The sequence below is a fragment of the Lepidochelys kempii genome, chromosome 6 (assembly GCF_965140265.1).
Source record: "Lepidochelys kempii isolate rLepKem1 chromosome 6, rLepKem1.hap2, whole genome shotgun sequence".
Lineage (NCBI taxonomy): Eukaryota > Metazoa > Chordata > Testudines > Cheloniidae > Lepidochelys > Lepidochelys kempii.
In genome coordinates, this window is record NC_133261.1 from 16,196,117 (window position 1) to 16,208,582 (window position 12,466).

The 12,466-nt window shown below is 47.0% G+C and overlaps 1 protein-coding gene across 2 annotated transcripts; it reads right to left on the reverse strand.

Moving 5' to 3' along the window:
- Positions 1 to 3,810: 3,810 nt before the first annotated feature.
- On the reverse strand, positions 3,811 to 11,699 carry LOC140912469 (pepsin A-like). 2 transcript variants are annotated; one of them, XM_073346908.1, is made up of 9 exons: positions 11,644 to 11,699; positions 9,363 to 9,519; positions 8,719 to 8,836; positions 7,253 to 7,371; positions 6,751 to 6,950; positions 5,993 to 6,109; positions 5,273 to 5,408; positions 5,043 to 5,135; positions 3,811 to 4,056 (listed from the first exon to the last, which is right to left on the reverse strand). In XM_073346908.1, exons 1-9 carry the CDS (start codon positions 11,697 to 11,699, stop codon positions 3,919 to 3,921), a joined length of 1,134 nt encoding a protein of 377 aa, XP_073203009.1. In that variant the 3' UTR covers positions 3,811 to 3,918. The 2 variants fall into 2 exon arrangements, with proteins under 2 accessions (XP_073203009.1, XP_073203008.1); XM_073346907.1 differs by lacking the exon at positions 11,644 to 11,699 and having other exon boundaries at positions 9,363 to 9,512.
- Positions 11,700 to 12,466: the final 767 nt, after the last annotated feature.

Here is a 12,466-nt window from a genome sequence, read left to right on the forward strand (position 1 = left end):
GCACTCTCCCGTGAAAGTTTCCCAGAATCAACTGGTTAAAATTCATCCTTGAAAAATGGAAATTATTGTTAGTTTTTATATAATCAGTAGTATATTTAGAGGTGCATGTGTCTTAATAATTCTGTTTTCTTCTAGAGCTCCAGGAAGAAATCACAGCCAGTGTGGAGCAGGCTGTCCAGCACTGTCTATGATTTGGGGGGCGTCATAAATATAAATGGAAAGATAACAACCTTTATGTATGCAGTAATATAAAATCCCTCTTGGCCAGAGGTACAGAATCCTTTTACCTGTAAGGGGTTAATCAGTTCAATTAACCTAGTTGGCACCTGACCAGAAGGATCAATGGGGAAAGAAGATACTATCAAATCGGGGGGTGGGGAGGAGGCTTTGTTTTTGTGCTCTGTGTGTGTTCTCTCCGGAGACAAAGAGAGAGACCAAGCAAGTAATCCAGCTCCTACTGAATGATACATCTAAATTACAGGCATAGTAAGTAACCGCAAGGAAATGCATTAGAGTATCTTTTGTTTTCGCTTGTGAATTTTCCCTGTGCTTAGAGGGAGGTTTATCCCTGTTTTTTGTCACTTTAAAGTTTTGCCTAGAGGGGAATCCTCTGTGTTTTGAATCTGATTACCCTGTAAAATTACCTTCCATCCTGATTTTACAGAGGTGCTTCTTTTACTTTTTTTCTTTATAATAAAGTTCTGGTTTTTTTAAGAATCTGATTGGGTTTAGTGTCCTAAAAACCCAGGGATTTGGTCTGTGCTCACCTGTACCAATTGGTGAGGATATTATTCTCAAACCTACCCAGGAAAGGGGGTGAAGGGGCTTGGGGGGACATTTTGGGGAAACAGGAACTGCAAGTGGTCCTTTTCCTGAATCTTTGTCTAACTCACTTGGTGGTGGCAGCAATATTGTCCAAGGACAAGGAAGAATTTGTGCCTTGGGGAATTTTTTAACCTAAACTGGTAGAAATAAGCTCAGGGGGTCTTTCATGCGAATCCCAACATCTGTACCCCAGAGTTCAGAGTGGGGAGGGAAACCTGACAGGGTGTTTGGACAAAATTTCTTGTTAAATACAGGTGCCACTTATTCCCTAAGTAGTACCCAAAATAAAAACCTGTTTGGCCCTCCAGCTGGAATTAAGACCTTACAGGGGTTCAATAAGGCAAAAAGTACTGTTCCTTTTTGAAAAACATTTTGTATCAGTTCAACAAATTAATTAATAAATACATACATGCATAAAAGGCAATTTGGCTTTAAAAATCTAAAAAAGGGATTTTAAAAATTAACGTCTTTACAAAATTTAAAATGTTAATTAATTTTGCTATCAGTGTTCTATGAAAAATGCCTCCCAGCACATCCTAAAAGCCAGGAAAAATTTGGCAAGCTACTGAATAATGATCCTTAAGGCATCTAAAGAGCTAAAGTGGCCAATGTGAACTCCAAAAATTCTAGCAATTGCAAAAAAACCCGCCAGGAGATGCAGGCCAAAAATAAAATAAAATAGAATGTGGTAAAATTGAGACAAAGATCCTAGTTACAGATCCCGATCCCCCACGCCAGAAGCAGCACAGCTATCAAAAAAGGCAGAAGCCAGCCTAAAAAAACCCCCAGTTGATGGGCTTTTAAGCCAAGGGGTTTTAGTGGAACAGTCACATCCCAATAATGTTGCCCTCTGGCCAGTCCATAAAAGTGATAGCAAGACCTGAAGGCTGGTAGTTGATTTTTGCCCCCTTACTGAGGTGACACCCCGATGGCCCCCATAGTGGCTTTTTTCTGCACCAGTGTGTGCTCACGGCCCCCCCGCCTCTGGCCCCACCCCCACCCCAAAGTCCCCGCCCTAACTCCGCTCCACCCTGCCCCTATTGGACCCCTCCCCAAATCCCCACCCCGGCCCCACCTGCTCCGCCAAGCACGCCGCATTCCCGCTCCTCTCCCCTCCCTCCCAGGCTTGCCGTGCGAAACAGCTGTTTCGCGGTGCAAGCGCTGGGAATGAGTGGGGAGAACGATGACGTGGCGGTGCGCTCAGGGGCGGAGGTGGAGCGGAGCGGAGGCGGAGGTGAGCTGGGGTAGGGGGGTGGGGTGGGGAGCTGCCGGTGGGTGCAGCGCACCCACCATTTTTTCCCCATGGGTGCTCCAGCCCCGGAGCACACACGGAGTCGGCACCTATGGGTAATAGCTTCCAGCGTCGGAGGGGACTAGTGGCTTCCAGTTTTGAATTTGGCCGATGCTTCCTTTCCTATCCCTTTACATCGGGACAGCTATTACAAATTTGCTTTTACCTTTCCAGGGAAGCAGTTGTGTTTTGCCAGGGTCCCCATGGGCTGGAACAATGTCGTTCTTATTTGTCATGCCCATGTTGTTAAAATGTAAAATAAAATGCCTTAAAAAAACAGTATATTTTCTTATGTAAATATCCTAAGTTCCACTCAAACAAAAAAAAATTATTAAATAGGATATTACAAAAAATTCAGGAAACTGGGTTTATCAAAAAAAAAAAAAAATGAAAAAAGCCCAGTTGGGTTCCCAACAAGTAAATTATCTTGAAGTGACTTTGGGACAGGAAGGGTGCTCCCCTAATAAACAAAAAGTAGAGCTGATTCTTAAATTACCAGCTCCCACCGATGTCACCGCTCTTAAATCCTTTTTGGGAATGGTTAATTTTTCCCAAAATGTTATTAAGGGATTTTCAAAAAAGGCAGCCCCGCTGCATAAATTGTTAATGACGGGGGTGAAATGAAACAGGGGCCCTTTGCAGCAGGAAGCCATGATCCAGTTAATGCAGGCCTTAGTTCAGGCTCCAGTTTTAGCATAGTCCCCGGTGGGACAGCCGTTTGTGCTACAACTGGCAAACAAAAGTAGTTTGGGTGGTACCCATGGCATTAAAAACAGAAATAATTTCCCTAGCCCAGAGAGGGGGCATTTGAGAGTAAAAAAAATCTTTAGCTAAATTGCAAGCACTTGGCTGGTGCCAAATATAAGCAGTAATATAAAATAGTTTGTAAATAACTGTCTGTCCTGTACAGCCAATAATGTTAATTCTAATATAATCAAAAAGCCTCCAAAACAGCAGAGAATAGAGGGGCCTTGGGCTCATTTACTATTTAATTACATTGGCCCTTTAGCAACAAAAGCCAGGGTAGTCAGTGTTGTTGGGTAACTGTTAATCCACTTATAAAATGGAGTAAACCAATCCTCACCCATAACAACACAGCCCAAACAACAGCCCGTGTGCTGATTGAGCCGGTAATAACCAGGTGGGGTATGCCAAAAAAAAAACTGATTTGGACCAAGGACCTCATTTCATCAAGAATATTACTAAAAGGCCTTGTCAAGCAAGTCAAATCAAGCAAAAATTGCATCTAGCAGGACACCTCCAAGTTCAGGCCAGTTAGAATGGGCTAACCGCACTCTTAAAACAGCTTTTTAAAAAATAGTAAACCAGCAGGGAAAGGATTGGGATCAGCCACTACCATTTATTCTTATGGTCATAATGGACTCTGTGGTCTCTCATGGAGTTATCCCATTCAAGGCAACAACTGGCAAAGACATGTGCCTTTCAGAACAATGGTGGGTAGGTGGGGCACCGCTAATAAATTGCAACCCCGGGTCCTTACAGACCAGTGGATGCAACAGCTGCTAAAAATTGTTGCTAGTACTCATAGGCAGGTAGCTGTGGCCCTAAAAGCCAATGTTCAAAAAATGAATAAAAGATGGGTCCAATCCTAAACCGCATCAAAGAGAAACAATTCACTCAAATGCTCTTATATTCCTTTATTCTACTGGGGGTAAAATTATGGGATAGAGGGTGAGTGTGGGGTGATGTCACTTGATCGATAAGCGGTGGTGGGGCTCTAGAGAAACAGAGACTCTCCGGGGTCAGTGTTCCATGGCAGTGCCCCAGGGATAGTGCTGTGTTCATGCCATAGAGGCCAGGGCCACCTGGTTGTTGGCCCTGTCGAAGACAACGTAGTACTGGCGGATGAAGACGTCTCCGAGGATCCAGAGCCCTCCAACGTCGATGCTTTCAAAGCCGGACATACAAGAGCCTGACTCCTGCACCAGGGGAAAAGGGGACATGGTAATTATTGGGCTGGAACTTCAGTGAGTTACCATCCTGTAGGGCCTGCTGGTGCTTGTTACCATCTTGGGCTGGGATCTCAGAGCTCTCAAACCAAGTAGCATTAGACTGGGTAGGGCTTCCATAGGAGACCTCTGTGGGCTGCAGGGAGTGACACTGGTAAGTTGGGCCCCAATTTTTGATGCTTCTTAGATGCCTAACTCCCAGTGAGCTACCTTTGTGGATCTGGGCCTCAGAACAGCCCCAGTGCCTAAGCCAAGGCCTAAGGGATGCAGCCTGTCAACTGGGAAGAAAAGCAAGGTCCTGACAACTTCTGTTCATGACACATCCCTTGGGGAGGCAAAGCACGCTCTTTCCAGGCTCCTGGCCAGATTCCAAAGGGAGCGATTTCATTCTGCCACCAGAAATCATGCTGTGATTATAAGTGGATTTGGGCTTCCCCACTGCCTGTCCCACCTACCAGCTGGTGTTGCTGTGTGCTGTTAAAGCAGCTTGCTTGTTCCTTTACAGTGGGGAGCAAACTCTTATCATGGGGAAGGAACATCCTTCCTGATGCCCAGATGCCCATGCCCTGGAGAACAAGGCAGCGATCTCTCTTGATCTAGCCTCCCAGCTGGGGTAGCTGCTCATTTAATTCTCTCCTAGCCCTGTAAGGCCCCTGCCCTGGTGATCTCCTATGGTGGCCAGCTCCACAGGCTGCCTCGCTTCTCTTGCGGTGTGTCACTTTCACTGTGGGCCTGCCTTCATCTTGACCATCCCTCCCCCTTGATCCATTTGTGGGAAGAGTTCTCTGCCGCCCCACTCTCATACTGGGGACAGACTCTGAGCTGCATCTCAGTGACGCTCCTGCAGGCTCACGCTGGCTGTGCAGGGGCATTTTGCCAGCATGCTCAGTGCAATGGCCTAAGGCACAAGCCCTGGCTAAGAGGCCCCGAGGCGGCTTTCTCAGCAGGACACTCACATCAGTGATGTAGGCACTGGCGGGCAGAGGGAACTCGATGCCGTTGATGGTGAAGACGATGTTGGGCAGGCTGCTCATGGCACTGCAGCTGATCTGCAGGGAGGGAGGCAACACACGGAAGAAAGGTTAGACACGTCTCGGGCACTAGGTTCTCCAATGAGAGAGATGGAGCATCACATCCGTGTGTAGCAGACACCTCTAGAAGCATCTCTCCCTCTCCCTGCCCTTACCGTGCCATCGCTGGCGCCGATGTAGGAGTTGATGTTGGAGATGCCAGAAGAGGGCCCAGCCAGCAGAGAAGTACCAGTGTCAATGATAGCCTGGCAGCCACCAGAGCAAGCGATGATCTCTCCGTTCATGGTGACGCTGCAAGAGAGAGAGTCGGGGGGAACTTGTTGTTTGTTCCCACAAACACTTCCGATCTCATTCCCACTCAGCCCACGAGCCAGCAGTGAGAGGCCTGTAGGGTGATTCTTGCTGAATGCCAAAAAGTTTCCCCTGATGTTTCAGCCTCAATCTCTCCTTCCTTGGCTATTGCCCATCGCTCCTTGTCCTACAACCTTCTGGGACTGTGACCGATCTAGCCTGAGGGTCACAAACTGATGTCAAGGGTTTGCGACCACCCTGCCCTTTACTTTATTGCTAAACAGGGGAGAGAGGGGTCCTGGCACAGGGGACGCGGGGGTGGTGGTGCTGCCCTAACCCTGCCCCCCTACGAGTGGCAGACACAGGTCATCTCTGGGTCCTGTTATGGGCGAGGTGGAGATCCACTCATCTAACTGCCTTACTGGTGAGCCCCTTTCCTATAACTCCAAGTACAGTGTGATCCCAACTCCCTTGTCTTGTCTCTCATCTTGTCTGGACTCTAAGTTGAGCTTCTCCCGGCTCCCACATGCATCTCCTTTTTTCAAGGTAACATTGAAGGGGAAGGGCCAAGAGGTGGGCGATACCTGTCCATGGTGATTTCCCAGTAACTCTCAGAGGAGAGAGGGATCCAGTTGAGGCTCCCAGAGTAGTAAGAGGAGTCGATGCCGCCGAACATCACAAAGCTCCCAGTCTGGTCATTGCTGGAGAAGGGAGAGAGGAGAGTCAAGGAGAATGTATGAATGGTTGGCTAATGAGACAATAGCAATCGCTCCATCTGTTAGAGAAGGACGACAGCTGGGGAGTGCTGGGGTAGACTCAGAGCTGGGAATATCAGCATCTAGTAGCCAAGATAGGACAGGCTGGTTGGATGAGAGGAGCACCTCACCCCCTGCTTTGACATCACTTTGGGCTTTCTCTTCCTAGATCTCAAAAGCTAAGCACATTTGGGCCTGGCCACATGTGGACGGGAGACCACCAAGGAAAGGCCCAGGTGTGTGAGGCAGTTGTGTCAGTGACTCAGTAGGGGCTGCTCTTCCCTCAGAGTCAGGACTGAGAAGATGGTTCAGCCTGGTGCTAGAAGGTTTTGAGCCAGGAAATCATCTGGGTGAGGTATTAGGGGAAACTCTTCTCCCAGGAGTCAGTTTAATACCAATGCCCTAGTGTTCACTTCTGCTCCCAAAAACTTAAATCACTAGCATAGGACAGTTGCCATGTTCCACCGCAGAGGTGGCTGCTTTGGGGGAATTCTTATGCAAATGTTGCAGGGATCACTCATTGAGAGAGGCGCTATAGGAACGTGAATCTCACTGCAGCAGATGGGCTGTTTCCAGCCCTGACTTACGAGCTCAGGTAGACGGAGAAGAGGTCCTGAGACACCAAACCCTCGTTCATCATGTTGTCAAAGACGGGGGTGGCTCCAGAAGAGGAGATGCTGGGGAAGGCCAGACCCAGGATCCCATCAAAGGGGGCGTAGTAAAAGAAGGAGCCGGGCTCAGTTTCACTCAGACCAAAGATCTGGTTGGTGTCCACAATGCCTCCAACCTTGGGAGAGGGATGGGGACAATCAGACACACCCTACACCCTGGAGAAGCTGCCAAGTCTACCACAGGGTCCTGGTGGCCTGGGGAGTTCTCAGAGGCTGGCGTGCCCTGCACTGTGGTCTCTCCCCCATATGAGAATATTCTGTGATTAGTCTCATTGCCTCTTCTCTTCCCTTTTTCTATCCCCCCTCTCCCAGTTCATACCCATACTCTGCTTTAGCTTCCCAGATGCGTCCTGTCCTTCTAACGCCAAATCCTTCACCATGTCTTTTCCATGGGTTTTGATCCTTTCTTGTGATTTACCTGGACGGTGTCATAGCCCAGGATTCCAGTCATGCTGCCGGTGCCATACTGGATGGAGAGGCTCTGGCTGGTGGCCTGGTAGGTGGAGGAGTCTGAAGGGTTGAATTTTTTGTGGTTTGCTGCAAGTACAGATGAGTCAGATGGTCACAGGCTGACACTTGTAACTCTCCCCATGCATTGTACGGAGAGCTTGGGTGACTAGCGAGGCTCTGAATTCTTTGGTGAGGTCAGGATGCCTAAGAGTCACACATTGCAGGACTCAACATTGCCACACTCAAGTGCCTAGCTTCTTGTCTTACTAGGACCCATTCCACCTCTGACACTGTGTAGTATGTGGAAGGAAAATGGAGGGAGACCTGCTGCACTCTGTCTTCCCGGGTGAATAAAAATCAATGATAAAAAAAAAATCTGATTTTTTTAAGATGTCAGTATATTTTTTTTTAAAATAACCTATTTTCAATTAACTTTGAAATTATGACAACATACGGTAAGGTCTAAACTAAAATCTTACTAAATGTTACTAAAATCTACTAAAATAATTTAAATTAATTACAAAGGTTACTGTTAAGTAGTGCATGTTTTCTGGCTTCAAAGAAAGTCAACAGAACTGGAAGATTGGACTGACTCAGCACCTGGAACCAGAGTTTCCTTAGTTTCAAGCTAAACAAGCTTTTGACAGCAGTAGCCTCTTCTGTAGGTGCAGAGAGCATACTTTCTTCAGGTCAGTTTATTAACTAGTTCAGTTCACAGACTAGTTTATTCCAACTTAAGAAACCAATTGGGAATTGAAAAAATGGGAACACTTGTTTTCCTCTTCCAATCTCTGAATAAAAGCTAGGTGCGAGAGGATGAGCTCTACAAGTTCTAAAATCTTGAAGGACGTGTGGGTCAGAAACAATCAGTTCAATTCACTGACTACAAATAACACTTCCTTTGTTTCATAAAACTGTTATTTTTAAATGCAAAACATGTTTTGATAAATTTTTCTTTCTTGTATATACAGCCCATTGAAAGGAGTTCTAACTAATTTTTTTAAAAGCTGGATTTTGAATTTTAAAGTGAATTTTCCAATTTCCATCCAAATTGAGTCTGATAGAAACCAAAAATTAATCATAATGTAGTAAATAAGAAACACCTTCTTCACCATTTTCTAAAATAACGAAAAAATGAACAAAGTAAGAATTTGAATAAATGTGTATAAAGCTATGTTAATTGCTTAAATAAATGTGTATTGACATGTATATCCCCCTGATTTGCTAAAGGAAGTACGAAATATAATGTAAATATCTAGTTGCAAGTCAACCTGAGTATAGTGGTTACAAACCAGTGAGAATCAACTGCCTTTCGAAAAATAATTAAAATCAATTATTTCAATTAAGGTTCCTCCTTGCTAATGTAAATCTCTATGATTTCAGTCAACCACCCCAGCTGGAATGTCAAGGCAAGAGAGGTTGCAGGTGACTTACTGCAGGCTGCACTGGAGCAGTACACAGAGGGCACCCACAGGTTGGAGGAACCGGTGTCGAAAATGACAGTGAAATCCTGAGCAGGCGTACCAATTGAGATGGTTCCATAATACTCCATCTGCCAAAGCAGGACAAAAAACAATGGACAAAGAGGAAACCCTTCCCATCCAAGGACTAGATCATCACCAGGAGTAAACCGGCATAGTTCCACCAGCTGAGGGTCTGGGCTACAGTGTCCTTGCTAAAGGCTCAACCTGAGCTGGTGTTTCTCTGCCATCACTTTGCCCAGCATGGCTCCTAGCACCTCCTGGTCTCCAATAGCCACAGGTGATCAAACGCACATAATTATTTAGCCTCAGACCCCTGAATCTCAGTGTGTGGAAGAGCATGATTGGAAGAGGACAGCCAGCAAACCCTGGGAGTGCTCTTCCCAATGTTCTTCTGAATGCCATCCAATGACAATTGGGGGCTGGGTGGCCCAGCTCAGGTTCGTGGCTGCAGCAAGATGGGAGCTTGCTTGGAAGCACATGGGTGGGGGAGTGGGTTGGGGCACTTTTGGGAGGAGAGATCAGCTGTTGGCAGAGAAGTGGGAAGCTTTGATGAGGAGAGGGAGGCTACAAGACCGGCTCTCCTGCTATACTCACGTCCATGTAGTTTGTTAGGGGCTCACTGGCAAACTTGTTGGCCAGGCTGGGGAAATACTTGGAGGCTGGGTTGTAAGGGTGTTTCTTCAGGAAATCCTCCAGCAAGCCATGTTCCTTAAGGTTCTGCCTCAGGGATTTCCCCTTCTTCAGGGAGACCCTAATCAACAAGGGTAGGGAGAGAGACCGATCAATAGGAAATAAACAATAGACAAGCCTTGTGTTCAGCACCGACAGTGCAATCCAGTTTTACATTGCACTGAGACCCCTTAGTATACCTAGGATTATCAAAGGAGTGCAAAGGAGTTGAGTGCCCAGGGCACTGAAAGTCAGAGGGAGTTGGGCACAAATTTTCTGTAGGATTCTTGGAAAATCCCAGCCGATATGTATAGAAGAGAGATGGCTTAACATTCTGGGAGCTGTACTAATACATAGAAAGAGACAGTCCCTGTCCTGTAGAGGTTACTGTTGAAATAGACAAAATGGACAAAGGAACTATTATCTGCCACCTTGACTCCGTCAACCATTCCGTTCTGCTTGAAATCACTTTCTTCCTTGGCTTCCATGTCTCTCCTCTCATGGTTCTCCTCCTACATCTGTAATCACTCCTTTGATGCCTTCAGAGGATCTGCCCTCCAACTTTCTGTGGGAGTTCCACAGGGCTCTGTCCTTGGTCCCCTTCTATTCGCCTTCTACCCCTTATCTCTGTGTAATCTCATCCGCAAACACAAATTCCACTACAACCTCTATACCGATGACTCACAGATCTGCCTCCCTCCTCCAGGCCTGTCTCCTTCTGTCCAAATTCAAATCTCGACCTTCTAGGCCTGGCTTGATGGGACTAATTGAACATGAGGGAGGCCTCATTTTTTAGGAGGCAGGATTAGTAAGGTACTGTGAATAGATCAGCAGGCTGAACACAGAATGTCTATGGCTAACCAGGACAGGTAAGTGCATGGTAAGCCAAGAGACAGAATGGCTGAACTAGCCAAGATAAGGCAGGGAACATCAAAGGAATCATTTACAAAGGACAGGGTAACAGTGGACGAGATAAGATGGGAACATAAAGATGAATAAGTCACACATGGCGTGGGTAGAGCACGCTGTACAGGGATCGGTTCCTACAAAAAAAGCCAATCCCAAAACATGTGAAACAACTTTTGTCTAGCTCCTCACATCCAGGCTATGTCTAAATCTTGCCAAATCTTCTTGCATAAGCTCTCTGAGACGCAGCCTTTCCTATCCCTTCACGCAGCCATAGCTCTCGTTCCAGCTCTCCTCCTTTCATGTCTCAATTGCTGCAACTTCTTCTCCCTGGCCTTGACAAATGCCATTTTGCCACATTCATGTCCATTCAGAACGTTGCTGCAAATATAATCTTCCTAGCAAGTCACTTTGAACATGACACTCCTCTCTTTGGGTCCCTCCACTGGCTCCCCCTGGTCTATGATATCAGACATAAGCTGCTTGTCTTCACTTCCAAGGTCCTTCGCACTCAGTCCCACCCTGCCTCTTATCCCTCACTGGCTATCAAGCTATTGATGCCCATCTCCCATTGGCCCATGATGCCAGCCTCTACTGCCAACTTGATAAATTTTCAATCACGCACCTTCGTGCTTTCTCCCACCTGCCCCCTATGGTTGGGAGGTCCTCCCTATAAACATCTGCAAAGCTACCACACTGTCCTCCTTCAAATCCCTCCTTAGAAACTCTCCCTTGTCGTCGTGCCTATAAAAAAACCTTAACAACAGTTTGGCTGCTGGTGTGCAGAGATCACTGTCCATCAAGCTGACTGATTGTTTAGTTGTGCTCCCCTCTCAGTCTGTCTGCATGTCTCTGTTGTCTCTTATGTCTTATTGAGGTCGTTATCTACTTAGGGAAGGGACAGCCTTCCAGTGCCTAGTGCCATGGAGTTCTGGTCCATGACTTGTGGGTCCTACATGCTGTGATAATACAAATAATAAACACTAATATTATCACAGAGAACTGATCCCCAGAGAGAGACTCCATCACTTGCCCTTGGTCACACAGGGAGTCTGTGGTAGAGCCAGGCATTAACCCAGATCTCGCAAGTGCCACTCCAGTGCCTGAACCACAAGACCTGCCTTCCTCATTCCCCTGCTACAACACAAAGCTAAGGGGATGTTCCCAGCTGCTGCCTATATACGAAGGGAGAGTAGAGAAGAGAATGAGAGAGGTGCAGACATTCCCCTTGATAATCACACAGGGTTATGTAGAAAGCCGAGTTCAGCAGCCCAAAGTGGTGTATTCCCCCAGTACTCACTTTGTCACCCGGCACTGAGAGAGCGCCACCAAACTCAGGAGCAGAAGCCACTTCATGATGTTTTCTGACACACAAGCCAGTGGTGATGAGTGGTGAATGTAGAGAAACGCCTGGGTGCTGCTTCTTATAAACACACAGCCCAGAGCTTTTCTTATCGAATGAATAACCCTGATAAGAAATGTAAACCTTCCCGATAAGATCTTCCAAAATGTCCTTAAACGAAATTTTGGAGAACACTCAAAGTCCATAGATTTCCACCTTCACTTGGCTGTGACCTGAAAATGGGGCATTGTCTAGAGGGAAGGTGTGAGAGTTCAGGGACGTCTAAGCTTTGAAAAGCAATGCCTTGGGGTTGCTTTAAAGAATGGGACAGGAGGCATTGGAATGGGGTACGGAGACATTCACTGCTTGGTTCTTCATTCCAATCTAGCCCCATGCTGGGAGAGAGGGTAACTCAATGGGATTGGAGCCTTCCACATTTTTGGCACCACTTGCAATACAGCCATAGAATCACAGAAGTGTATGACAGGAAAGGGACTCAATAGGTCATCTAGTCCAGTCCCCTGCACCCAAGGCAGCCATGCAGTGGGGAATTGGTTTCTTTTTGGGAACCAGGATATGGAGCTTTACACCTCTGGGTCATTGGTAAGGATACAATTCTGTCACAGAGTTCACAGAATCTTCTTCCAGTGCGGGGCTGGAGCAGCTGTCAGCCCCAGGCCATCAGAGCAGTAGCCTCAGGCCTGAAGCAGCGAATGGGGTTGGCTCAGCTCCCTTGGGGCTGGAGCAGCTGCGGTCAGACCCTGACACAGGAGCAGCAGCA

Bases quoted from the DNA above. Each gene is read 5' to 3' on its own strand.
- LOC140912469 (XM_073346908.1), bottom strand. From the start codon at position 11,699: ATGAAGTGGCTTCTGCTCCTGAGTTTGGTGGCGCTCTCTCAGTGCCGG. The intron at 7,372-8,718 runs GTAAGTCACCTG...CTGTACTTGCAG, and splicing joins CTGCTCCAGTGCAGCCTGCA to CAAACCACAAAAAATTCAAC. The intron at 6,110-6,750 runs GTAAGTCAGGGC...TCCCTTCTCCAG, and splicing joins TTCTCCGTCTACCTGAGCTC to CAATGACCAGACTGGGAGCT.